The 26,697-nt window shown below is 33.4% G+C and overlaps 3 protein-coding genes and 1 pseudogene across 3 annotated transcripts; 2 read left to right on the forward strand and 2 right to left on the reverse strand.

Annotated features, from left to right (window-relative positions):
* The first annotated feature begins 7,565 nt into the window (after positions 1 to 7,565).
* On the forward strand, positions 7,566 to 9,244 carry LOC145635107 (senescence-specific cysteine protease SAG39-like). Its single transcript, XM_081686393.1, has 2 exons — positions 7,566 to 8,122; positions 8,365 to 9,244. Exons 1-2 carry the CDS (start codon positions 7,651 to 7,653, stop codon positions 8,931 to 8,933), a joined length of 1,041 nt encoding a protein of 346 aa, XP_081542519.1. The 5' UTR covers positions 7,566 to 7,650; the 3' UTR covers positions 8,934 to 9,244.
* A 2,902-nt stretch (positions 9,245 to 12,146) lies between these two features.
* LOC145635108 (senescence-specific cysteine protease SAG12-like) lies at positions 12,147 to 14,120 on the forward strand. The gene is made up of 2 exons (XM_081686394.1): positions 12,147 to 12,665; positions 13,377 to 14,120. The coding sequence occupies exons 1-2, from the start codon at positions 12,218 to 12,220 to the stop codon at positions 13,940 to 13,942; spliced, it is 1,014 nt and encodes a 337-aa protein (XP_081542520.1). The 5' UTR covers positions 12,147 to 12,217; the 3' UTR covers positions 13,943 to 14,120.
* A 186-nt stretch (positions 14,121 to 14,306) lies between these two features.
* On the reverse strand, positions 14,307 to 16,399 carry LOC145635109 (cytochrome P450 CYP82D47-like). The gene is made up of 2 exons (XM_081686395.1): positions 15,373 to 16,399; positions 14,307 to 15,144 (listed from the first exon to the last, which is right to left on the reverse strand). The coding sequence occupies exons 1-2, from the start codon at positions 16,342 to 16,344 to the stop codon at positions 14,521 to 14,523; spliced, it is 1,596 nt and encodes a 531-aa protein (XP_081542521.1). The 5' UTR covers positions 16,345 to 16,399; the 3' UTR covers positions 14,307 to 14,520.
* A 4,284-nt stretch (positions 16,400 to 20,683) lies between these two features.
* Positions 20,684 to 22,600, reverse strand: LOC145637138 (cytochrome P450 CYP82D47 pseudogene; annotated as a pseudogene).
* Positions 22,601 to 26,697: the final 4,097 nt, after the last annotated feature.

Consider the following 26,697-nt stretch of genomic DNA (forward strand, 5'->3'; position numbering starts at 1 on the left):
TAATACTATAAAATTATTACATTAAATTAACTTTATTGTACAAGAATTATTAAAAAATTATACGGAGTACACAAAAAAAAAAATTAAAAAAAAATAGTGAGATAACTTAAGAGAACTGGTATTAAATATAACAGGTCTCTTTAATGAAAAAAAAGCAGCGCAACAAATATTCATATACAATGTCAGCAGAAAAGAGACCGGTTATCTAAATAACCGGTCTCTTTGTTATTTTAAAAAATCTGACAAGCAGCAAAGAGACCGCCTATCTATAATAGGAGGTCTCTTTGATATTTTTTTTTAAAAAAAATCAAATTTTTTTTTTTTTGCTGGTGATATATATATATATATATATATATATATATATATATATATATATATATATATATATATATATATATATATATATATATATATATATATATATATATATATATATATATATATATATATATATATTTAGGGCTAATCCAAATTCGGGGATCAGTTCTGGGTGGTTAGGTTCTAGTCTCCTCTCAATTGTTGTTGTGGGGGATCGAACACGAGTCCTCCTTATCAAGTGTAGTCCCAATCACCACTACACCAACATCTAATTGGTACCACGAAGAAAATATATAGTGGGCACTATACGTACCTTGGTTCTTAGCTTGCAATATCTTTATTTTTTGTCTAATTCTATGATAAAAATAATAGTTGTTAATTACGGGTTTGTGGGACACTTACATTCCAAAATCATACGGCAATAGGAGGAGTAACCCCTTAGCCTTATAAAGTGAATAACTCTCTCTTCTTCTTCAACCAATGTGGGACACTTATATAGTTACACGTAATGATAGTTGAGAGGTATATTTTTCAACACTCCCCCTCACATGTAAGGTCTCTTTAAACTTTGACTCATGTGATTTTTCAGGCTAGAGTGCTTCTTCGCCCCCCCCCCCCTCTCACATGGACCTACTCTTGGCCTAGTGAACTTTAACCATTTAGGGTCTCATATCGTGGGTTTGGCTCTGATAACATGTTAAATATGGGTTTAAGCCATACCCGCAAGAGAAAATCCACTTCACATGTCCAAATGAGGTTTCATCCCAAAACTATATGACAATAGGAAGAGTATGTAACCCCTTAGCCTTATAAACTGATTAAATCTCGCGTCTTCAACTAATGTGAGACACTTACATGTAATGATACTTGAGAGGTCTATTTTTCAACAAAAATAATGTAGGATAAATGCATAATTTGACCCCTTTATTTAAATGGGTCATGTTTGCATGGATTGATTTCGTGTCGTGTTATGTTAACTTCATGTATTCTCTCAGTTAATTTGTGTTTGTATAATGCCGGTTTCGGTAGTATTATTGTGTCGTCGTATCCGAGATTGCTAGCTCTTAATAATGTATAGCCAGATATATTAGAAGACTTTGAAACCAATACGAATCAAGACAAAGTATGTCAATGGGCTCTTGCGATGAAAGCTGGAGCCATATGATATGGAGAGTTGTAAGTTGTAACTACTTAGAATATTAACAGAGTGAGTACTACTCATAGCCTCTTTTACTGTGCTATTTAGTGTGTTCTTGCTAACCCACAGAATATATAATCGGTATATGTATATACCTTTAGAAGAAAAAAAAGAAGAAATGAAAGTTATCTAAAAGTTATTTTTAAAAAAAAATTTGGAGGAGTGGAACTTGTGACCATACACATATATAATTATGTTTAATAACATTTGAGATTTTTTTCACGCCAAATTCTTCAAAAAGGCGGGTGTATTTTATTGTAAAATAGTTAAAGTTATATTAAAAGTATTTAAAGTAAGTCAGTGCTTCAAGTTTGTGGTTAATTAGCTTCCTTAGTTTTAGGAAAAATATCTTTGTTTAAATTTGTTAATTAGAATTAGTCAAATTAATACGTTAGTCATGTGTTACCTATTGTTAGTGGATGTTAGTGGACCTGTTAACTAAGTAGTTAGAATATATCATGGAGTACCCACTTCCTAGTTAGTTGCTTTATTTTAGTTATTTGGTTTATCTTGTAAAGGCTATTTATATGGCCTAACTTTCTATTAATAAATGAATTAGAAAGCATCAGTTCATATTCAACTTGTTTCCTACTATTTTTGCTTTCTTATTTCCAACAAATTGGTATCAGAGCCAATTGATTCTTAGGGCTTGTGGGGTTAAAAAAATCGTGAGAGTTCTAATGTCTACCCTAAACAACTTTTCACTTTCTATTCCCACATTCAAAGGGGATAATTATAGTATATGGGCTATCAAAATGAAATCATATTTGAAAGCCATGAGTTTATGGGAAGTAATTGAGAGTGATATGTATCCAATTCCTCTTTCACAAAATCCAACCGTAGCCCAAACCAAAAAATATGATGAGGATATGTCAAAAATTGCAAAGGAACTTTCGTGTCTACATTCGGCGGTGTCGGATGAAATCTTCACAACTATTATTATAGGTTGTGATACTCCTAAAGAAGCATGGGAAAAAATTAAGGAGGAGTATGAAGGAAACCATCAAACAAAACTCATGCAAATTTTAAACCTTAAAAGGGAGATTGAAATGATGGCAATGAAAGGTGGAGAAGGTGTCTAGGAGTATGGGAATCGATTGATGTGTGTGGTCAACCAAATCAAGCTACTTGGTGGAGAATTTACAAGCCAAAGAGTGGTTGACAAACTTCTTGTCACTCTTCCGGAAAAGTATGAAGGTAAAATTTCTTCACTTGAAGATACTAAAGATCTTTCCAAACTCACATTTGCATAATTAATTGATCAATTCACTTCATGCGGTGGATCAAAGGAGGACCATGAGAAATGAAGATGGTGAAAATAAGAATGAAAAGGCCTTTCTAGCAAAGTCTCCTAATCAAAAGGGGAAAGGCAAGTCCGTCCAATGCAACAATTGTCAAAAGATAGGTCATGAGGAAAAGGATTGTTGGCATAAGGGAAAGCCGAAATGTTTCAAATGTCAAAAATTTGGGCATTTGGCAAAGAATTGTAGGTCTCAAAATGAAGAGCAAGAGACCATGGCACAAGTGGTCGTGCAAGAGAACTTATTTTAGAGTTGTGGGTGAGAAGTACACCATGGAGGGAAGTACTCCAAAATTTGAAGAGTGTGTTGGTGAGATGTACATCAATAAGTAAACATTGATGGTTGGTGATAATGTGCATCAACAACGAATTGTGTAGGTGATGAGACGGACATCACAATATTTGAAGAGACCTGCTTCATGATTATCACAAACTTTGAAGTAAGGGGGTGTGTTGAAGTCGGTGCTTCAAGTTTGTGGTTAATTAGCTTCCTTAGTTTTAGGATAAATATTTTTGTTTAAATTTGTTAATTAGAATTAGTCAAATTAAGTACATTAGTCATGTATTACCTATTGTTAGTGGATGTTAGTGGACTTGTTAACTAAGTAGTTGGAGTATATCATGGAGTACCCACTTCCTAGTTAGTTGCTTTATTTTAGTTATTTGGTTTATCTTGTAAAGGCTATTTATATGACCTAACTTTCTATTATTGAATGAATTAGAAAGCATCAGTTCATATCAACGTGTTTCCTACTATTTTTGCTTTCTTATTTCCAACATATGCTATAAAAGTTATTGATTTTCTAATAATAAATTTTAGCTTACACAAAACTTATAATGTATTAGATTAATCATATTAGCCTTTATAGTATATAATCGAATCTATAAGAAACTACACATTAACATAAAATCCAAACCAACGACAAATTAAAAGTTACCCTTTAAGGGTTTAAAATTACCATAAAAATAGTTAAAATTACTCTCAAACTGACGGTCTTACAATAAAATTAGCATTCATCCACATTATACAAAACTTATTGATTTTTTTTCATTGAAAACTACTTCCTCCTTTTTCTTTAATTTGTTTGTCGCATTTAAAATTTTAGGAGATTCTAATGCATGATTTGAAAGATTAACAACCTAATGCTCAAATTTATTATAAGCATGAATCACTAATAATCCTCCTATAAATAAATCCTGATATATAAACCCTAATTCCCCAAATTGATAATACTTAGATGCATTACTACTTTCTATATTTGAATGTTTAAATTTAAATGCATCACTTTCCTTTTTGGTTAATAAATTCTCTATATCTCTTTTATATCACATGGGTCCACTTTTTTCTTTCTATCTATCTCTTTCATCTTAAAAAAATTGCTTAGAAATTTATGAATTAAAAAGTGATGCATTTAATGAAAAACGGAGGAAGTACATTCCCTTCTTGTTTTGAAGTGATACACTTTGATCGATACATAAGTTTAGGTAACTAATTGACCTGAATGACGTAGTTGAAACATTTAATAAAATAAAAATAGATAGTAACATTTTCGGGTAACAATCTTTAATTTCTGAAAGTAATTTTCTCTTGATGTGTCATATTGGAGCAATTCTTAGACTCTACTATTTGGAGTAATCATATCATCGACTCTAATATTGATACGAACAAAATATTTATCTTTTGTTGGTAATAATAAAGATGATTTTGGTATTGTGGTTGAGTTTTTATACATATGTGGCACTACTTAAATTTTAAGTTTTAAATCTAATTCATTTATTTTGCTTACGTGAATTAAATTTTTCAATTGTAAAAGAAATTGCAAATTACTCTTTTCATTGTCTAAAATCTCTTTATTTCTCATATGTCTCTCTAAAATCTCTTGAAAATGTTCCCCTACATATTAACATATACACACTAGTACGATACTAGAAAAAAGCTGTATGTCTCTCTAAAATCTCTTGAAAATGTTCCCCTACATATACACACTTGTATGATACTAGAAAAAAGTTGTGTGATAGCAAGATTTTTTAATAAATAATAAATCTCAAGAAAATATATTTATCTTAATTAGACTTAAAGTTATATTTTTTTATGGGAAAGTTATTTTTAATTATTTGATTCAATATACGTAGTAATATTTAGTGGTTTCTAAAAAAAAAAAAAAAAAAAAAAAAAAAAAAAAAAAAAAAAAAAAAAAACTATATAATGATAATCTAATCAAATTGAAATGCTATTGCCTATTAGAATAGTAGATTTTTTTTAATGCAATTTATAATGCAACTGTATTTGTATTATTAGTTATGTGGCCTGACAATTAAATTTATTAAAAAAAAAAAGTAAATAAGTTATCCCATTATTATTATTATTATTATTATTATTATATATATGTATGTATATATATTTGTGTGCGGCTTGTCAGTTCAACTTCAATCATTCAGTTCATTTCAGCTCCTAATTTTCTTCTCTCATAAAATGTTTATTTCAGCTCAGTTCAGTTCAGCTTCAATCAGTTCAGTTCAATTCAGTTCAGTTAAACTCAGTTCAGTAAATGTGAACGTGCCCTAAATTACCCATAATGTTAACCGATGAATAACACCTATAACATTGGCAAAATAACCCATTTAACACTAATCATGTAACCCCTACGATAACTTGCCTTACGGCGCATATTAACCACATATAAAATTTTGTGATTATTTTTATTACTTTTATTTTTTAATTTATTGTTGGAAAATTTGAATTTTAACTCCACAAAAAATACTAAAAATGGATTAATTTTTTTTTTTTAATTAAAATCCATTGCACAAGCAGTTGTTTTTTTTATTTTATTTTTTTTAAAAATTTTTTATGTGGTAATTATTTTATTTTATTTTATTTGTTGTTGTTGTTGTGTTCAAATCTATTTTAAGTCTTTTTAATGGTGTTAAAATTTAAATATATACGACCTCCGTTAATTATTATGTGCAACTTTGGGGTATTATTTGATATAAAGGCCTTGTTTGGTAAAGAGCTTTTTGAAAAGCTTTTAGCTTATTGAGCAATATTAGAGGTTTGACCAATTTAAAAAGCTAATTTTGGTGTTTGGTAAATAACTTATTAAAAGAACTTTTTGGTTCCAAAAAGCTCTTTTTGAAAAAGCTCATTTTAAGAGCTTTTTACAATTAGCTTATTGAAGAATTACCTTTTTGGGTATTAAATACATTGAAACAACTAATAATAAATAATTATTTACCAAACACTTTTATACAATCAGCTATTTACAACTAGCTAGTCAAATAAGTTAATATAACCAGCTAGTCAAACCAGTTAATATAATCAGCTATATCAATCAGCTAAAAGCTAATTATCAAACAGGGCCAAAATATTTCAAAGTTGCACATAATAGTTAACGGAGGTAGTATATATTTTTTTTTTTTTTTTAAAGTTTGGGATGGTCATGACTCATGAGAATAGACCCTACATGCATGTTAGGAGGGTTATAGGCTAATAATCCATTTACACTTGTCATTTCCTCATCAATTTAATTCCTCATTTCTTTTCCATTTCTTCAATAAAACAATAATAGCCAGTTAATTGCCAGAAAAGATCCAAATATAAAGGAACCAAGTTCTGTAATCCAGACAAATTATGTCATGCTAATGGGCTCGGAGATGGAGCGTCGCAACTTAACATCTTGTTATTATATCAAATGCTAAATAGTGTGAATAGTACTAGTCATCACCACCCTTTCTTAGACTTATTATGTCCTTTCTTATTAGGTTCAACGCAATTTTGTCTTCTTAAAATATGAACGGACAACACTCAACACCTTATACCACTACCGAATTTTGTATTGTATGGTATTTTGTACATGGTGTACATTTGCGTTATTCAATCTCTAGAGACATCAATCTATTATAATATAAACATAATTACTTATTTCTTGATGGAGGGGATATTATTATTAAATAATTTTCATTACAAACTCGGGTGTATACTATACGAAGTATTAAACATTAACTCCCTACATAATGCATTCGGAGGTTGGGGGAGGGGGAGGGGGAGGGGAAGAGGGGGATTGCCACATCTCAAATTCTCAATGCACATTTTCAACCGTAAATATCATCAATTTTGTAATTTTTTTTACATGACCAATTACGTAAGATTTATATTTATAAAAAAACAGGGTTAAGAATGCCGCGGATAATGAAACCATTAAAGAACACCCTTGATGTAAACAATAGATATCAACACCATTTTTTTTTTTTTTTTGAAATAATATCAACACCAATTTAACAAGACTTAATAAAACTTTTTTGTTCTTTAATTACAAAAACTTAAATTACTATTGTGAAAAGTATTCACGTGCAAAAATTAAGGAACAAAAGAAGTATATATGTATTTATATTCTTCTCCATATTACACAATTTAAATTTCTATTTTTGGTCCTGATGAACTAAAGAACATAATGCATTTTATTTAATTACAAATAGATGAGGATGATTATGAACCAGATACCTACCTAGGCTCTCGATTTGTATCAACCACTAAGCCACGATCTTATTGATTTATAAAAGTAGCCGGTTTATATCCAATGATATTATGCATATGCAAACAATGGAAAGTAGATTGACAACATACTGAGACCCACAACTAATGGACGGAAATAGAAATCATGATTCTACATCAACCACGTAAATTCTAGTGAACATTAATTTAACATGGATTTTAGCTAATTATATCAAATACTATACATGAGATTGCGTAAAAAATTAGATAACTTACAATATCGTAAGTGCATTTATACACAACATACATAGCATATACCCTTGCTATCTTAGTCTTAAACTCTTAATGGCTTTCACAAACCAACATTTCCAACTCCTCTTATGTTTTTCCTTAGTCCTAGTGTTAGGGCTTTGGGCGACCCAACCCTTGGCACGTCCTCTCGACGATCACAAGGCCAGCTTGTCACTAAAAGAGAGGCACGAGCGTTGGATGGCTCAATATGGACGTGTCTACAAGGATGAGATCGAAAAGGAGAAGCGTTTCAACATATTCAAAACTAATGTTGAATACATAGATAATTTCAATGCTAATGCATCAAATAAATTGTACACATTAGGTACAAATGCTTTCACGGATCTAACAACAGAGGAGCTAATAGCTACTCACACCGGTATTAAAAAACAATTTATTTCAGAATCAATGTCCACAAGGACAACCCAGTTTAGGTATGAAAATCTTACCGATGATGACATCCTACCTTCAATAGATTGGAGAGAACACGGAGCTGTCATGGGGGTTAAGGACCAAGGGTTATGCGGTATGAACACATCATTTTATTTATTTATTTATTTTTAAATGAATGACCAAACTGATTAACTGAACCTGCATCTCTCACAAGTTAAACCAGTCCAACTCCACAAGTCAATGCCTGAGAGTACAGGGAAGATTAGAGAATCCCTCTTATCTTAAGCAAATGTAGTTAATATTGATTGATTACTTACTATTATTCTATTACATTGTTTTTTTTTTTTTTTTGATTCATATTGTTTAAATCTACAGGAAGCTGTTGGGCATTTTCAGCAGTCGCGGCAGTAGAAGGGCTAAACAAAATAAAAACAGGACAACTAATCTCACTATCAGAGCAAGAACTTCTCGATTGTGTTAAAGATTACGGATGTGGTGGCGGAGAGATGACAAAATCATTCACATTTATCCAACAAAACAAAGGAATATCAACAGAAGCCGAGTACCCATATCAGGACACTCAGTCGCAGTGTCAGGCTCGTACTCTTGGAAGCAATGCAGTGACAATAAACGGGTTTCAAAGAGTTCCTAACGATGAGTCCGCCCTCATGAAAGCAGTTTCACAACAGCCTGTCGCGGTTTGTATTGATATTCATGGGATTGACTTCAGACACTACAGCAATAGTATCTATAATGGGGATTGTGGCCGCGATAACATTAATCATGCTGTTACTGTGGTCGGGTATGGGACTGATACATATGGGACTGATTATTGGGTGTTGAAGAATTCGTGGGGTGAAAGTTGGGGTGAAAATGGTTATATGAGGATTATTCGTGGTCAGAACAAATGTGGTATCACTTCTTATGCTTCTTATCCTATATAATTTACGAAAATTTGCACAAAAATTGAGCGGCGAACTAGCTAGCTAAGCTACAATGTACGTACTCAGATCATATCTTGTTTTTTTGGTGTTTAAATGGCCAGAAGGACGGGTGTTGAGAATCGATCCCAGAATTATTTGGAACCGAGAGGGGAGCTCTAACCACTTGAGCTATCTCTCACTCTCACTCTGATCATTTCTTGTTGTATGTGAGTTTTGGTCACTTTGCCAATGTTCTAAGGCCATTTTTTCTGTGGGTGTGTATCAGGTTATTATGTTTTTGTTTGTGTGAATGGATTTTTTGTTTCATGTGATGTCGTGATAGCTTTATACAAATAGTGCTCTTTTTCTAAGAAATATCTTAATTAGTGAAACTTAATTTTATGAACCTTTGCATTTTACGTTGTTGAAGTTAAAATTTTACTCCATCGGGTCTATAATATGGAGAATCAAGTTCTAACAAGCCTATATATAGGTCTCAAACAAGACAACATTTTTTTTCTTCTAAAGAACAACCAAACACAAGATATGAAGAATCAAGTACAGTTCTAACTTGGAGCTATACCAACTTAATTTCATTCCTAAATTTAATCTCATACCATTATATAAACCAAACACACATATATCTATATGGTATACCTAGAGATGACAAATTTATTATTTCCTTATGTTTTTAATACATAAATGTCATTGCAGCACACATTAAAGAGATTAGAAAAAATAAACAGACAAATCAACAAAAATAACTTAAACACCAATAACATACATATTTCTAACAATACTAGGATAGCTAGTGTTCTAATTATATTTGTTAATTTGATTGTTTACCTCTACCTATCACCTTCTTCAAATATGTCAAGGGGATATAGATGTACTTATTAAAGAACGGAGGTAGTGTGATTGTATGTGTATGTTTTGAGTTGTAATTGGTCATGGATGAGTTGGTGAACATTGGATTTGAGTAATGTTGGTAACTTGGTTTAGTGTATGTGTTTTTTTGGTTTGCTACATTGCCTACATAAAGTCCGTTGGACAAAAAAATAAGCACAAATATGGCCCGCTATCCGTCTAAGCATGCAAATGATCACCTTTAGTATTATTGGATATATTTGGATCACTTCAAATTTGGGTGAATCTGGATCGCTTATGGTTTTGGGCTTAAGTTAGTTCTTTTCAATAAATCAATAATACATGTTCAATTCAAGTCAATCTTAGGTTTGATTGATTCCAATCGGGTTTTGGTAACACAAGATTTTATGAGCAAGAGTAGTAAACTTTGTAGAGTTCGAGTCTTGTAGAAATTGTTTGCCGCAATCAACTATGTGTGACTTTTATACACGGTCTTTGGTCAGTTGAAACTTAAGGTTTAAGGCTATAAGCGAGTAATCTTTTTTGTCATTTTGTTGCATGACTTGCGTCGCGCACTCGACCCTTTTCAAGGTTTTGGATGAAATGTGGAATTTAGTTCATTTTAATGATTCAGTCAACAACGAAATCATGAAAAATAAAATAATCTACTTATTATATGATACACTCTCACATTAAACTTGGAAAAATTAATTATCATAAACTACATCATGTTAATGTAAATCAAATTATTCTAGTCAGTGACGGAGCCAGAATTTTAACAATGGTAGGGCACCGGAACACTTATACCAAGGTCTTAATTTTTTTTTTTTTAAAAAGACACATTTTCGTACCGCAATAGGACATTAAGCAAAAAGTAAAGAAATTAAAAAAAAAAAAAAAAATAAGCGAAAAAAAAGAGGAAATTCTCTTTGGTAACACCATACTTTTAAGTTTTCTCAGAGCTAAATTACAAAAAAACTTAGATAGATAAGTTAATTTTCCAACCACTAAGCTACTAGTAAATTTAAACAATATACTTCACTTTGTATTTTATTTAAATAAAAAATCACTTTTTATATAATTGTGATTCACTTCCTTAATAAAATATTCACCAAACCATATAATTGTAATATTCACTTTCTAATAAAATATTCACATACACTCCATATCTTTTATTTTATATAATATGATTTTATATTTTTTACTTTTTTACTTTTTGAGACAGAATTCAATTTTGGATATAAATTAAGATTCAAACTGTTTCCAATTCAATTAAAAATATGAGGATTATTTTTTTGGTAGATTTTGAATTAACATTATAATTCGTTATAAAATGTTGAAAAAACCGTGCGTGACACGAGACTTAATCTAGTATTATTATTGTGAATTCGAAGTTTATACACACGCAATTGGCGTTATATAGAATATAATGACCTATTTTAACATGATAACCTTATTTTTAACATAGTAACCTAAATTAAAACTTGTATGATCTTTAATATCATTGCGAATTTGAAGTATGATGTTATGTTAAATATAATGACCCTAACATTAACATAGTAGTTTTTATTATTTATATTGATCATTATATAAAAAAAAAATTCATTAAAAAAACTAAAATAACCTCTTATAGCCTTTATAATGATACAATGACTTTTATTTTAACATAATAACCTTTTTTTTACCTTTATTTTAATACAATGACTTTTTTTTATTAACAGAACAACCAAAGTGTCTATAATATTAATGGTCCACAATAGATTAGTGTGAACCGGGTACATTTAATACTTTGTTTAACTCGTATATCCTGAAGCAATATCCAATTACATGCATATGTCTAAACTTTAAAATACAAAGTACTCCCTTAATTCCAGAATATACATGTTTGATTATTTATCAGTTATCACTATTTATATACTAAATTCAATTATAATTTTCTTAGTAATATATAAAATAGAATATCATAAAATATGTTAATATTTTTTATTTATTCATTTATTTTCTTAAAAATTTTAGGATATACTATTAATAGGGATTAGTATGAAGCTTCATAATATCATTTTTCTTACTAAAACTTATACATGTATTTTATGATATAAAAAGTAAAAACCCTCTCCTACATAAGAAAATATCTTGCATAAATTAAATCTCATCTATGTACAAATTTTCAATCCAAACCATTTTAGACGCAATACAGACTGTCTTAACATCCCGTAAGTTATGGAGAAGGAGCTAGTTCAAGACAAGGATTATGTACTTAGAATTTCCCGTATAATTTAGGTTACATGGAAATTTCTTCTACTATGATACCAAAATTTGCCTATATAAGGTGGAACCATTTCATAGTGTATTATGCATAAACCAACATCCTAAGATTTTAAGAACATTTTTTATATCTAATACAACATATATACAAGTACATTCTTAGGCTTAGCTTCATGGCACCCTCAAACAAACACTTCCAACTCCTATGTTTGGTCCTTACCTTAGGGTATTGGGCCTCCCAAGCTTCAGCTCGTCCTCTCGACCATCACAACACCTTGTCATTGAGAGAGAGGCACGAGAAATGGATGCTTCAACATGGACGCGTCTATGAAGATGAAATTGAGAAGGAGAAGCGTTTCAACACTTTCAAAGAAAATGTTGAGCGTATTGAGAGTTTTAATGGTAACAATTCTAATAAGTTTAACTTACGTGTTAATGCTTTTGTCGATTTAACTACCGAGGAGTTTGTAGCTACTCATACCGGTTATAAGAGGGCATTTCATCCATCCAGTAGCTCTATGAAATCCACGTTCCAGTACAACAATCTCACTGATGTACAGCCTTCGGTAGATTGGAGAGACGAAGGAGCTGTCACTTCTATAAAGGACCAAGGGCAATGTGGTAAGGACCAAAAGAAATACTTCCTCCGCTTTTTAATAGTTGCAATACACATTTTTTCATGGTATTTAAGGTATGTAGGGTTGTTCATGCATACATTAAGTTTCAATATATTACCTCTTTAAATAGGTTAGTGTTAGGATAACCCGACTTAAAAGTACTATACTTGCATTGTATATTCATATACGTAGTATATTACCTGTATCAAAGTGGTGCGTTAACAAACATAAAATTCAAAGTTATAACGGTGCAACTGTTATTGAACTATAAAATCCTTAAGTAGACTTTACCAAAACGAATTTGTGGGCATTGTATTGTTTAATCTATATATACTTTCTTCATTTCATATTCGTTAACACATGTTTTGATTTTGATGGTGTTCACATAAGTTACTTGTTATAGATTTTCTCCTATTGAAAAATGAACATTTTAAAGCTTGAAAACATGTATTAACAAACATGTTAAAATGTGTCAACTAAAATAAAACTGAAAAGTATGTGTTTTGCAGTTCTTTTGGTATTCAGTTTCCTGTTTTTTTGAAAACCAAAAACCAAAAACAAGAAACAAGAAAAAAGGTGTTTCCACTTTTCTGTTGTATATAACTAACTTTGGGTTAGTTGGTGTATATAACAATCTCTTCGGTTTATCTTCATGATAAACAAAAATTGTTCACTTATTAGTATTTCTGTAAATAAATCAACAAAATTTTGCTAGGTTCTTGTTGGGCATTCTCTGTAGTAGCGGCAGTAGAAGGGATAAATCAAATCAAAACTGGGCAGTTAATTTCGCTTTCAGAGCAGCAACTCATAGACTGCGATCAAAGCAACAGGGGATGTTATGGTGGATACCCGGAAAACGCCTATGAGTTCATAAAACAAAACCGAGGCATATCTATGGAGTCTCAATATCCATACCAGGGTACTCAAGGTCAATGTCAGGCTAGTACTAGTGCAGTAACCATCAATGACTTTTCACAACTCCCACAAGATGAGAACGTCTTGATGCAAGCTGTTTCGCAACAGCCTGTCTCCGTGGTAATTGAAATTGACTCGTTCGAGTTCCAGCTATATGGTGGTGGAGTCTTCCAAGGACCATGTGGCACACAGCCGAATCATGCTGTTACTGTCGTTGGGTACGGAACCAGTTCTGATGGGGCTGACTACTGGTTGTTGAAGAATTCCTGGGGAACAACCTGGGGGGAAAACGGGTTTATGAGGTTCATGAGAGGAACCAATCTATGTGGAATTACCATGGATGCTTCCATTCCAACATTAGCATGATTTGGCTCTCTCTACATGAATGAAATTTATCAATGTTAGGTGTTGTTATGTTATAAGTATATAACTACCTTGTATTTTTCTGTTTTGTTAGATGGGTAATTAGTCTAGCTACTATATGTACTTGTAATTCTGCTGGTATTGTATGTACTTGCTCAGTTGCTCTAGTCATGAAGCAATTGAAGCCTTTTATTCTATATAATTGTTAATTGGTTTTATGTTGATTGGAAAACGCATAAATCTTATCATGAATTCAAATTAGTTACTCGAATGTGTGCAAATGTATCATGGCTGTGGCTGTTGCTGTTGCATTGGGTTAACAGGTTTAAATTGATACATGCTCTTTTGTACTATTATAGTTGCAAGCAAATGCTTTCTGAGTAATTTCATTTGTTAAAATTTGGGCTATGGACTCTATTGCCCAAAGAATTTCAACAACACCTTGGACATATATGGAACCAACGACTCAATGACTTGGCTAAAAAAAACAAGGGAATTAAAGTAAATAACAACATTATTAAGCAGTACGACTTAAATGGTGAAGTGATATTGTAGGTAACAATCCTACTAGCTTAGGATAATTATAATTTATAAACATGGTCTGGAAGACGAGGTTTGAGGCAGACTTCAAGTGGTGTGGCTTTGAGGTTGGTTATTCCTAAACTCTCAGTCATGTCAACAGGCTCATCAGATAGAGTTGAGACATCGAAACCATGGATTAAACTAGCTAATGTAAACTGAGTCATCTGCAAGGCAAAAGATATACCAGGACATATCCTTCTGCCACTTCCAAATGGAATAAGGTCAAAATTTTGCCCTCTGACATCATAATCCATGTGAGAAGTAAGAAATCTCTCGGGCCGAAAATCCAAGGGATCAGGCCACAATTCAGGGTCCCTTTGTATCTTGTACATATTAACAAAGAGTTGGGTGCCAGTAAGAATCTGATAGCCACCCACAGTACAGTCTGTAATGGCCTCTCGAGTTAATAGTGGTGCAGCTGGATATATCCTCATAGATTCCTTGAGAACAGCTTGTAAGTAGACTAATTTCTTGAGGTCTGATTCATCGACTTGTCTTTCTTTGCCCACATGATAATCGATTTCAGCTTGAACTTTTTTCAGAGATTCTCTGTTGTTCAATAGCAAAGATAGCGTCCATGTTAAGGTTACCGCGGTGGTGTCTGTTCCTGCTAGTAGCAAAGCCTATAAAAAAAATTGAGCAAAATTGTTATTTTATGATTATTGACACTAAAGTGGTGTAAGAAGTAACAATTTGATGAAATCAGTAATATGAATATGACAATAAAATTCATTTCAAGGATGCAACCAGCCTATTCTGTTTTCGCTTATAATAATGCTTGGACTTCGTTGTAAAACAAGAAAATATCATGTCTAATTATAAGTTTGTTAGTGTTAAGGCTAAGTGCTTACCATGCTATTGGCCTTGATGATTCTATCTGCTTCAAGACGCGAAGAGTTATTCAATCCAGTGTCATATATACCAAGCATTACATCAATAAAGTCCTGTTTTTCTTTCCCCTGATCTTCAGAAAGTCGTCTTGTTCTATGCTCATCCAACCAACCTTGAGCTACATGATCGATTTCCTTTGCAACTTTCTTCATAGCTTTTTCATACCCTCCAATATCAAGCCACCTCAAATAAGGAACAGCATCAGCAGGAACAAAGACGCCTCCCAAGTCGAAAAACTCCCTCAAAGCTTTTATGCACTTGTTACATTCTTCCTCGCCTTGATAGAATTCCTTTAACGACTTCCCAGCTATTAATCTTACTGATGCATTTAAGTTTATGTCACTAAACCACTGTTTCATGTCCACTAATAATACATTATTTTCAAAGTCATCAGGACTTGATTTACTCTTGACTAAGATGCTATCATGTGTAGCTTTTATGACCGATTTTACCTCAGATAATCGAACATGTTTTAACATCTCAAGCCGATGATTAGACAGTAGCTCAGTCACAACAATCTTACGCATCTCACGCCAGTAAGGGCCATAAGGGCTGAAACCCATCATAAGAGAATTGTAACCCAAATGCTCTATAAAAGTTGTGTAAGGCCGGTTTGCGAATACTTTGTCATTGGTGCCTAGGCACTCTTTAGCCATCTCGGCTGAGCTCACTATCAAGGCTCGGTGGACACCGAGCTTGATCATGAAAATTGGACCATATTTGTCTGCTAAATTTCCCAAAGAAATATGAGGAAGGCTTCTTCCTAGAAGAGGTAAATGGCCAATAAAAGGCCATGAACCAGATGGTTGGGGTGGGCTTTTTATGGTGGTATCACGGTTAGTTTTCCATCTTAGTAGACAGTAGACGAATAACACGAAAGCAAAGACCGTCGTGGCCTCAGCTGAGAGCTTGATGGGGCTGTGTAACTCCATTCACAGCTAGCTGAATCACTTTTCTGGCCAAATTTGATGAGATTTTGGTTGTGAAAATTAGTGCTGCTGAAATTTTGTTACACATTTTACTCATTAATATATCTTATGAATTGGCTGTCGTTATATCATTTTCGGTAAGTCACTATCATATTTCAGACGCACTAACACATACTAACATACTATTATGTGAACACAATTCATTATGTAGGTAGGTGAAGATGACATTAACGGTTAGGAAACTATAGCATATTAGCAGAAGAGCAAACTTCTGACTTGGAATTTTAAAAGTGGTCTAAAATTGAATATTAATTTGTACTCTTATAAACTTTTTTTTCCATATATGACTTTATGACAAGCTAATATGACAATTCAATACTTTTCCATATATGACAAAGTAATGTTATTAGACCTGTCAAAAGCTAACCCGATCCGAAAACCCGATTATTAACCGACCCGATTCACCCCAGAAAAATGGTGACCCGAACCTAATATGACCCGACCTGAAACAATACCTAGACCTGAGTTAACCCAAGGATTTGAGACTCGAACCCAACACATGAACCGACCTTGAGATGACCTGACCTGAATATAACCTGTAAATTATTGACCTGAACTGAACCCGACCTGAACCGAGATTGAATTAAACTCATTTATTCCGTTAAAACCCAAATTTAACCCAACATGTTACTAACCCGATCCTAATTTAACCCAACCTGTTATTAAACCGATTCGAATTCAACCCAACATATTACTAACCTGACTCGAGTTTTACTTGACTTATTACTAACCCGACTCGAAATTACCCTGATCTGTTACTAACATGATCCGAACTCAACATGACTTGTTGTTGAACTGACCCAAATTCAACCCGAATTGTTCCAGAACCGTTTCGAACTCAACCTTAGCTTGTTATTGACCTGACTCGATTTCAAATCACCTTAAATTCAGTTTAGACCACCTTATTAATATTGACCAAAGCATAGTTATCTAGTGACGTTGTTACTTATTATGCATATCTTATGTAAACTTATTTGAACTAATTAGCTCAAATTTAAACTTATCTGAAATTATTTCTCTTACAATAAATAAATAAATTGATAATGATTAACGTGAGCGTCATTACATGAAATGCTAACAAACCGACCCAAAAAATGTACCCGAACTCGATATGTCCCGACCTGAAATCAACCCGAAACCCAGATTAACCCAATATTTGAGACCCGAACCCGAACATGGCCCGACTTAAAAATGTCCTAACCTGATTTTTAACCCGCAAATTATTGATTTGAACCGAACCAGACTTGACTTCGAGAATGACCCGACTTGGAAATGATCTGACCTGATTAAAACCCTCAAAATATTGACTTGAACCGAACCCGAGAATGACCCGACCTAATTATAACCTGAAAATTATTGACTTGAATCAAACCTTACTCGAATCCAAAAATGACCCTATCTCGTTTTAACCCATGAAAACTCGAATTATACCTTACCTATTATTCACCCAACCCAAATGTAACTTGACCTGCTATTAAAGTGGCCTAAATGTAATACCCCGAATTTTAGAAAAATATTTTGAAAAGTTCTTAAATTATTTAATTTGGAGCCAAAATAAATTTTAAATTTTGGCGTCAAATATGACTATTTTATCATTTGAATAATTAATTATTTTCGAATTTCTAAATTAATAATTAATATAGGTATAATTATCTTTTATAGGTTGGTCCATATTTTATTCGATAGGTATGTTATTATATTTACAAACTTTCAAGAATTTTAAAGATAATACCTAATATTTATTATGATTTACAACTATTTGTAGTATTGATAATTATCTAAAATATTAAAATATTTGTATAATAACTTAGTTTAATTACCAAATTCAAATATTTTATGATGATATTCGTTTTTTATATTAAAAAAAAAAGAAAATTTTGTGAAACGTGAAGCTAGTAAAAACATCCATGGTTTTAAGAATGCTTTTATCACTTAACTTTGTTAATAATTACTCAACGCGTTTCTAGTACGGCTAGCCGCACCATGTGGCATGGTGCCAAATCAGCAAATGACAAAGTAACCCATCAACCTAGTAACCCCACCAACCTAGTAGCCCCTCCAACCAAGTAACCCCTGATCGGACCTAGTAACCCCTGACCAAGTAATCCCTGACTGGACCAAGTAACCCCCTAACCGGACCTAGTAACCCCTAACTAGACTTAGTAACCCCTAACCAGACCTAGCTAGTAACCCCCTAGTAACCCGTAACCAAGTAAGTAACCCCTAATACTACACCACCTCAAAGCCTTAAACTCCACCACACCAGCACCAACTAATTAACTCCCGTACCCACTGCCCTACGCCACCAGCTCCGGCCCCAATGCCACCAGCCCAAAACCCACCCTAACCACCAGCAACCACAAAATTACCACCAACAAAATTTCCACTACCAACCTAAACCACCAACAAAACAGATCTAGAACCCAAAACCACCAAACCGCCACTACACACCCATGAAACCACCACGAAACCCACTACTACACACCCACAAAACCACCACTACCCACCCACAAAATTACCACTACCCACCCACGAAACCACTTTTATCCAAAACGAACCTCCACCAAACCCACCCAAGAACAACCCACACCCAAAAACCACCCCTGACCCTGACCGAACCCAACACCATACCCAAATTAGCCCATAACCACAATGACGAAACCATCCAAACCAGCCCCTAACCCACGACGACGAATGATATATCGGAGAAAAAAAGAGGAGAGAGAAACGAAGACGACAATGTTCTGGGTTGGAGTGCCAAGAAATTATGGCTGGGAGAAATTTATAATGTGGTCTGAAATTGCAAAAAAAAAAAAAAAAATTAAAGGTTGTTTCAAATAAAGTGGACACTTTAAAAGGTTGTTTCTGACAAATTTTCCTAAATTATAATCTATGTTTCCACATTTATGTATAAACTAGTTAAAGTCCCGTGCAATGCACGGATTTTTAATAACTTATATAGCGAATTACAACATTAATTTAACAATTATATGCTTAAAAAAAAAAAAAGAATTACAGTAAAATATATACATTCAAAAATATTTCGTTTGAGTGCGTATGACAAAAATATAATCGTTAAACTGGAAAGTAAATATTACTCGTATAGGCTATAAATATTTTTCATAAGGAAAGATAAAGAGTGGAGGGAAAATTTAAAACCATTGAATGACATGTGTCATCACTGGTTTCGCTTTTAATATTAAGTTATTGATTATTGATTGATACATATAGTACAAGTATTATAATGTAATATAAAACAAAAAAAAAATCCAAAATGAGGTAGTGTTGTCATTGTTTTCAAATTTACAACATAAAAAAAATTATGAAGTACGTCTTTTAAAGCGTCTAATATAAAAACAAAATTATTCAAAGCATCACCCGGGGCAAAGCTCAAGCCACACACTAATGATTTATAAAAATGAAAAATTAAAAAAGAGATTTGACAAAGCATTTTTTAAAAAAGGAAAAATCAACCATTAATTTAAGAATAATGATGGTCTTAATAATAGTGACCATTATATTTCAGACGCGCTAACACATACTTAGTGAACAAAAGTCATTAGATTTAGTAGTGTTTTCGTGAACGTAACTTTGTATACTATAATTAGTAACATTGCATTAGTATTGGAAAAGGGATTAAGCAATTGACAGTACTGCAATATGTTATATGCCTACATTGCCTAAGCTAGTGAATACTGTAAATGTTTAAGTATATGCCTAGCTACATTGCCTAATACAAATGTACAATATTGTCTTCAGAGTCATTTGATGTAGATAGGTGAAGATGACATGAAGGACTAGGGAATTATAACATTTTAGCCAAAGATTGAATTTCTTTTTGAATTTTTTTACACAAAGTGTTCCAAAATTGAATAGTAATTTGTACTCTATTAAACGTTATATGGATACATGACAGACTAATATGATACAATAATGCAATATGCAACAGTTCATCTCAATGGTGCTGCTTTCCACAAATTCGAAAAGACGATAAGATTTCCTTGATGAAGTATTCTGCTGAATTGATCAATTGAAGAAGTATATCTGGTATTGTACTTAAACAATTGGATACTCAAAGTTGTTTTTTAATCGTCATATTCTTTTTATAGAGATAAATTAAATGGAAGTGCGATTAATTTTGATATAAATACATAGAAGAGAAGTGAAAATTGATATGAATATGCTAATAAACAGCATGCAGTATCAGAACAAACTACTAACATATACAGTAGTACTCAAATGAAGATAAATGGATAACCATAGTAAATTTATTTATTCATATTTAATAAAGGTTGTGAGGTAGACGACGTATTAGGATGACCTCAACCGGTTTAACTTTGAGGTTGCTTAGTCTAAAAGCTTGAGTCATGTCGACGGGTTCATCTGATGGAGTAGAGATCTCAAACCCATGTACCAAATTAGCAACGATAAACTGCATGGCTCGAAGAGCAAAGGATATACCAGGACACATCCTTCTACCACCTCCAAATGGCAAATAATCATAATTTTGGCCTCTAACATCGTAGTCTTTGTAAGTCGTCAGAAACCTTTCAGGTTGGAAGTCCAAAGGATTATCCCACACTTTCGGATCTCTCTGTATTTTGTGAAGATTAACAAACAGCTGAGTGCCTGCTGGGATGTGGTAACTGTTCACGGTGCAGTCTGTAGTGGACTCTCGAGGGACTGAAAGTGGTCCAGCAGGGTAAAGTCGCATACTCTCCTTAAGAACTGCTTGTAAATAGACTAAGTTTGTGAGGTCTGATTCATTTACCTGTCTTTCTTTGCCCACCACAGTGTCTACTTCAGCTCGAGTCTTGTTCATGACGTCTTTATTGTTGAGTAGCAATGACAGCGTCCATATTAAGGTCACTGATGTGGTTTCTGTTCCTGCTAATATTATCACCTAGGAGAAGAAATTTTATTAATTCACTTTTCACAACATTAATCTTATTTTGATTTATTTCAATCTAGGAGAAGATATTTTATTAAATCATTTTTCACAACATTAATCTTATTTTGATTTATTTCAATGGAAAATTCCCTGTTTCTCATGGGGGCATTTTTGTGAATAAATCAACAACGAAATTTTATTAAATCATTTTTCACAACATTAATCTTATTTTGATTTATTTGAACCTGTAACAACTAATAAATCATAACATGATAATAATTATTGATCTCATTATTTTTCTTCTAGAATCAATCTTTGTTAACCGATAAATATGAAATCATATATAAATATACTTACCATACATGTAGCTTTAATGATGGTTTCTGCATCAAATTCAGAAGGCTTTTGCTGTTCTGTTTCAAATGTACTAAGCAGCACATCTATAAAATCCTGATTTTTTTGTGCCGAATTAGAGCTTCTTGCTATTTTGTGCTCCTCCAACCATCTTTGAGGTACGCGATCCATCTCTTTTGCAACCCTCTTCATCTCTTTTTCGTATCCTCCAAAATCGAACCACCTCAAGAAGGGAACGACATCAGCAGGAACAAAAGCAGCTGCCAATTGGAAGAAATCCTCGATTGCTTTTGTACACCGAGTATATTCCTCACCTTGGTAGGATTCCTTCAAAGTCTTTCCTGAAATCAGCTTTACTATAATATTCAAGCTTAAGTCTTTAAACCACTCTGACATGTCAACTGATGCAGAACCAGAAGGTGATAGTTCTGTAATCTGACAGTTATCATAGAGCACTTTTATGGCTGATCGTACCTCTGAGATCCTTACATCTTTGAACATCTCTATACGATGATTGGACAAGATCTCAACGATTGCAATCTTACGCTGCTCACGCCAGTATTGGCCATATTGACTGAATATAAACATCGCTGCATTGTAAGTCACAAGTTTGACAAAGGATTTTATAGGCCGGTTGGCAAATATGTTGCCATTGGTACCGCCTAAGCACTCTTTCGCCATCTCTCCTGAGCTAACAACCAAGGTGCGTTTTACACCAAGATTGATCATAAAAATTGGACCATATTTATCTGCTAATTCACCTAAGCTTATGTGAGGAAGCCTTCCTAGAAGATGTAGATGGCCAATAAAAGGCCATGAACTAGATGGTTCGGGTGGCATTTTTCTGGCCTTATTAGTGTTACTTTTCCATCTTAATAAGCAGTAAAGGAATAGTATGATGGCTAGGACGCTCACGGCTTCAGCCAAGAGCTTTATGTGGTTGTAAGACTCCATAAAATTTCTTTGGTGATCTTAATTAAGATTTTGGTTGCTAATATTATTTGATGTTTGATGACTAAATACCATTCCATGTTATATTGTTATGTTCATTAGGGGAAATTCCCTGTTTCTCATGGTGAGAAACAAATTTGTTTCTCATAATGACATTTTCGTGAATAAATCAACAACTTTTTCATTATCGTGGGCTCCACAATTGAATAAAGTTGAATAATGTTGCTAATGCTGATATTGATTCCTCTGCCACGTAGGAGAGTTTGTTATTTGTTTGTTATTTGCTGATGTCAGCAGTTAGTTACAGAATTTGTTTTGTTTTTTGTAAGAACATTCTGGTTGCAGTATATATTCTGCACTAGCTCTTGATTGTTTTTCATTCAATACAATCAACTCTTTTCTTCTTCTTCTCTCTACAATTCTCTCTCTCTTTCTCTCTCTATTTCTGTATTTCACAGAATTCAATATGGTATCAGAGCGGCTGTTTATTCAGTCATTGATTGAATTCTGTTGAAGTTCGATCCGATTTTCTTCCGCAATTTCAACTGATTGATGTTTTGAGGTATGCATTTGCGCAGTTTATTGCGTTCGATTTTTCTGTTTTGATCAAATTTCTGCGGTTTTGTCTTGAGAATTTGATCATATTTTCTGGAAATTCATCTTTCAATTTGTTCATATTGTTGATTGATTTTTGAATAATCAAATATGCCTGAGAATTTGATTTTACAACCAACACAAGATCCAACTAGTCCCTATTTCATTCATCCTTCAGAAAATACTAGTCAATCTCTAGTTTTTGAAAAAAATTTTGGTGATGGTTATGGTGAATGGAAACGAAGCATGTTAATAGCTCTTTCAGCTAAAAATAAGCTTGGATTCATAGATGGAAGCTTAGCTAAACCTCATCCTTCAGATCCAGCATTTGCTGCCTGGAAGAGGTGTGATGCAATCATCATCTCCTATATCTTGAGGTCACTTGAAACTTCGATTGCTCGTAGTGTTCTGTATTTTACAACATCCAGAGAGATCTGGAAGGATTTGGAGGAGAGGTATTCTCAAACCTCAGGACCTCAATTGTTCACTCTACAGCAGAAGCTCTCTGATCTTACTCAAGGACTTGATACTTCGATTGCTGATTTTTTCACTCAAATTAAGGTTGTTTGGGATCAAATTAGTGAGATGAATCCGATTCCTACTTGTTCCTGCAGTAACTGTACTTGTTCTCTAACTCAGAAATTTTTGAAGCAACAGCAAGAAGAACGACTTGTTCAACTTCTGATGAAGCTGAATAATAAGTTTTCTAACACCAGATCCAATATTCTGATGATGCAACCGTTGCCTCCTATCTCTCTTGCATACATGCTTTTGATTCAAGAGGAGAAACAGCAGGAAATGAGTATGCTATCTGATGAAGCAAATAAGGCTATGGCATTTGCTGCAGGCTACAAGAAGTTTCAATCTCAGCCTAGGCCTGCATATCCTCCTGCTTCATTACACACTCAGAAATTTGTTGTGCATAACAAGAAACCTCTATTTTGTGATTACTGTAAGTTTCCTGGACATACAGTAGACAAGTGCTATAAAATTCATGGTTATCCACCAAATCATCCGAGTAAGTTCAAAGGCAAGAGAGTAGCTGCTGTTGTACATGGAGATGATACTGATCAGAATTCTGAAGATGCTGTTCAGGTGGCACATATTTCTCAGGAACATTACAACAATTTTTTGAAGTATATGCAGACTCAGGAATTTGATGCAAGCTCTGGAGGTTCACTTGCTCAGACTGAGTCAACTGCAGGAGCATATGTTGCAGGTACTTGTCTAATCACATGTTCTAACTCTAACTGGATTATTGATAGTGGAGGTACAGACCACATTTGCTCTAATATTGATTTATTCAGTGAATTTAGAGTTTTTGACAAGTATCCTAATACTATTACTATAGCAGATGGAAAAAAGGTAATAGTTAATCACATAGGAACAATCAAGTTTGATAATGGAATACAGCTTGAAAATGTTCTGCATGTTCCTGGTTTTAAATTCAACCTGATTTCTACACATAGATTGTGTAAGGATCTGAATTGTGAGGTCACTTTCACTCATGATAAATGTTTACTTCAGGATCCAATTTCGAATCAGTCCTTGGTTCTTGGTAATCTGAGTTCTGGCTTATATGCTGTTGATGATGCTGGACAGAACAAGATGCAGGACAACACTATTGCTGTTAGTACTACTTTATTAAGTAGTTCAGAGGAAGCCAAGTTATGGAACCTGAGATTAGGACATATGCCTTTTAACAAATTACACTTAGTAAATAAGTCCTTTGATTGTACAGTTGGATGTGACACCATCTGTCAGGTCTGTCATAGAGCTAAGCAAACCAGGTTGCCTTTTCATTCTAGTACTTCTAGAAGTAGCAAGTGTTTTGAGTTGTTACATGTAGACACTTGGGGACCATATAGAGTCAAAACTCATGATGGTTATAGTTATTTTTTTACTGTGGTAGATGATTACTCAAGACACACTTGGACATTACTAATGAGAAATAAAGTTGAAGTTGTTTCTGTTCTGAATAATCTTGTTGCTTTAATTGAAAACCAGTTTCATACTAAAGTTTTAGGCATTAGAACTGATAATGCCAAGGAACTTTGTGAGGGTGATATTCTGTCTTTGTATCATGGGAAAGGTATCTTACATCAGAAAACTTGTTCAGAAACACCTCAGCAGAATGGGGTGGTTGAAAGGAAGCACAGGCACTTGCTTGAAACAGCAAGGGGTTTGTATTTTCAGTCCAGAGTTCCTATCAAATTCTGGGGTGACTGTTTATTATGTGCTACTCACATAATTAACAGAATGCCTTTAAGTAGTGTTCAGTTTGGTTCTCCATATGAGATGATGAATGGTGTAAAACCTAATCTGAATCATTTGAAGGTGTTTGGGTGTATGTGTTTTGTCTCAACCTTGAAGAATAATAGAGCAAAATTTGAATCAAGAGCTTCACCTTGTATTTTTCTTGGATACCCACCAGATCAGAAAGCTTATAGGGTTCTCAACCTTGAAACAAACAATATTATTGTATCCAGAGACATTATATTCTATGAGAAACACTTCCCTTTTCATTTTGATCCTAATTTTCACAAATCTAAATTACCTATTTTCTTACCATCCAATACAACTGCTGATATTGATATTTCTTATGAAATCCCTGAACCTTTCATTTTTCCAACAAACACAAATGACACACAATCTTTTTCAACCCCAAACACTGATTCTGATTCCAACCAAAATACATGTCCTGTTCCCACTCAATCTGTTTCCACTCAACCTGTTCCCACTCAAACTGTTTCTCCACAAATCACCCAACCTGTATATGACTCAAACCCTGATCCATCTGTCTTAGTAAGACAATCAACCAGACCTAAAAAATGGCCCTCTCATTTTGATAATTTTGTCTGCTTTGCAGATTCTGTGACTAATCATTGGTGTAACATTGTTCAGTTTGATGTAATTCCTTCTGACACTAGAGCCTTGATTAATAATGTGTCTCAAATCAGTGAACCTGTGAGTTATTTGGAAGCATCTCAACACCCATCTTGGGTAGATGCTATGAAAAAGGAGATTGAGGCTTTGACAACAAATCAGACTTGGGTTTTGGTTCCTCTACCTAAGGGAAAGAAGCCTATAGGTTGTAAATGGGTTTTCAAGGTGAAATTAAAAGCTGATGGGTCTATTGAGAGACTGAAAGCTAGACTAGTGGCTAAGGGGTTCACACAGAAGTATGGGATTGATTACTTTGAAACTTTCTCACCTGTTGTTAAAATGGCTACAATAAGGTGTATTTTGTCTATTGCTGCAAACAGACATTGGAAGCTTCATCAGTTAGACATCAACAATGCTTTTCTCCATGGTGAATTAACTGAAGAAGTCTATATGAGAGTGCCAGAAGGAATGCAGAATCCTAACAACCTTGTTTGCAAACTGAAGAGATCTTTGTATGGGCTTAAACAAGCCTCTAGGCAATGGTTTGCCAGGTTGACTGCAGAATTGGTAAATTTGGGGTACATTCAGTCTAAAAATGACTATTCTTTGTTCATTAAAAG

The sequence above is a fragment of the Chenopodium album genome, chromosome 6 (assembly GCF_948465745.1).
Source record: "Chenopodium album chromosome 6, dcCheAlbu1.1, whole genome shotgun sequence".
NCBI classification, from domain to species: Eukaryota; Viridiplantae; Streptophyta; class Magnoliopsida; order Caryophyllales; family Amaranthaceae; genus Chenopodium; species Chenopodium album.

Coding starts and splice junctions, on each gene's coding strand:
- LOC145635107 (XM_081686393.1), top strand. CDS start 7,651: ATGGCTTTCACAAACCAACATTTCCAACTCCTCTTATGTTTTTCCTTA. Junction 8,123..8,364: donor TAAGGACCAAGGGTTATGCG/GTATGAACACAT, acceptor TTAAATCTACAG/GAAGCTGTTGGGCATTTTCA.
- LOC145635108 (XM_081686394.1), top strand. CDS start 12,218: ATGGCACCCTCAAACAAACACTTCCAACTCCTATGTTTGGTCCTTACC. Junction 12,666..13,376: donor AAAGGACCAAGGGCAATGTG/GTAAGGACCAAA, acceptor AAATTTTGCTAG/GTTCTTGTTGGGCATTCTCT.
- LOC145635109 (XM_081686395.1), bottom strand. CDS start 16,344: ATGGAGTTACACAGCCCCATCAAGCTCTCAGCTGAGGCCACGACGGTC. Junction 15,145..15,372: donor TCATCAAGGCCAATAGCATG/GTAAGCACTTAG, acceptor TTTTTTTTATAG/GCTTTGCTACTAGCAGGAAC.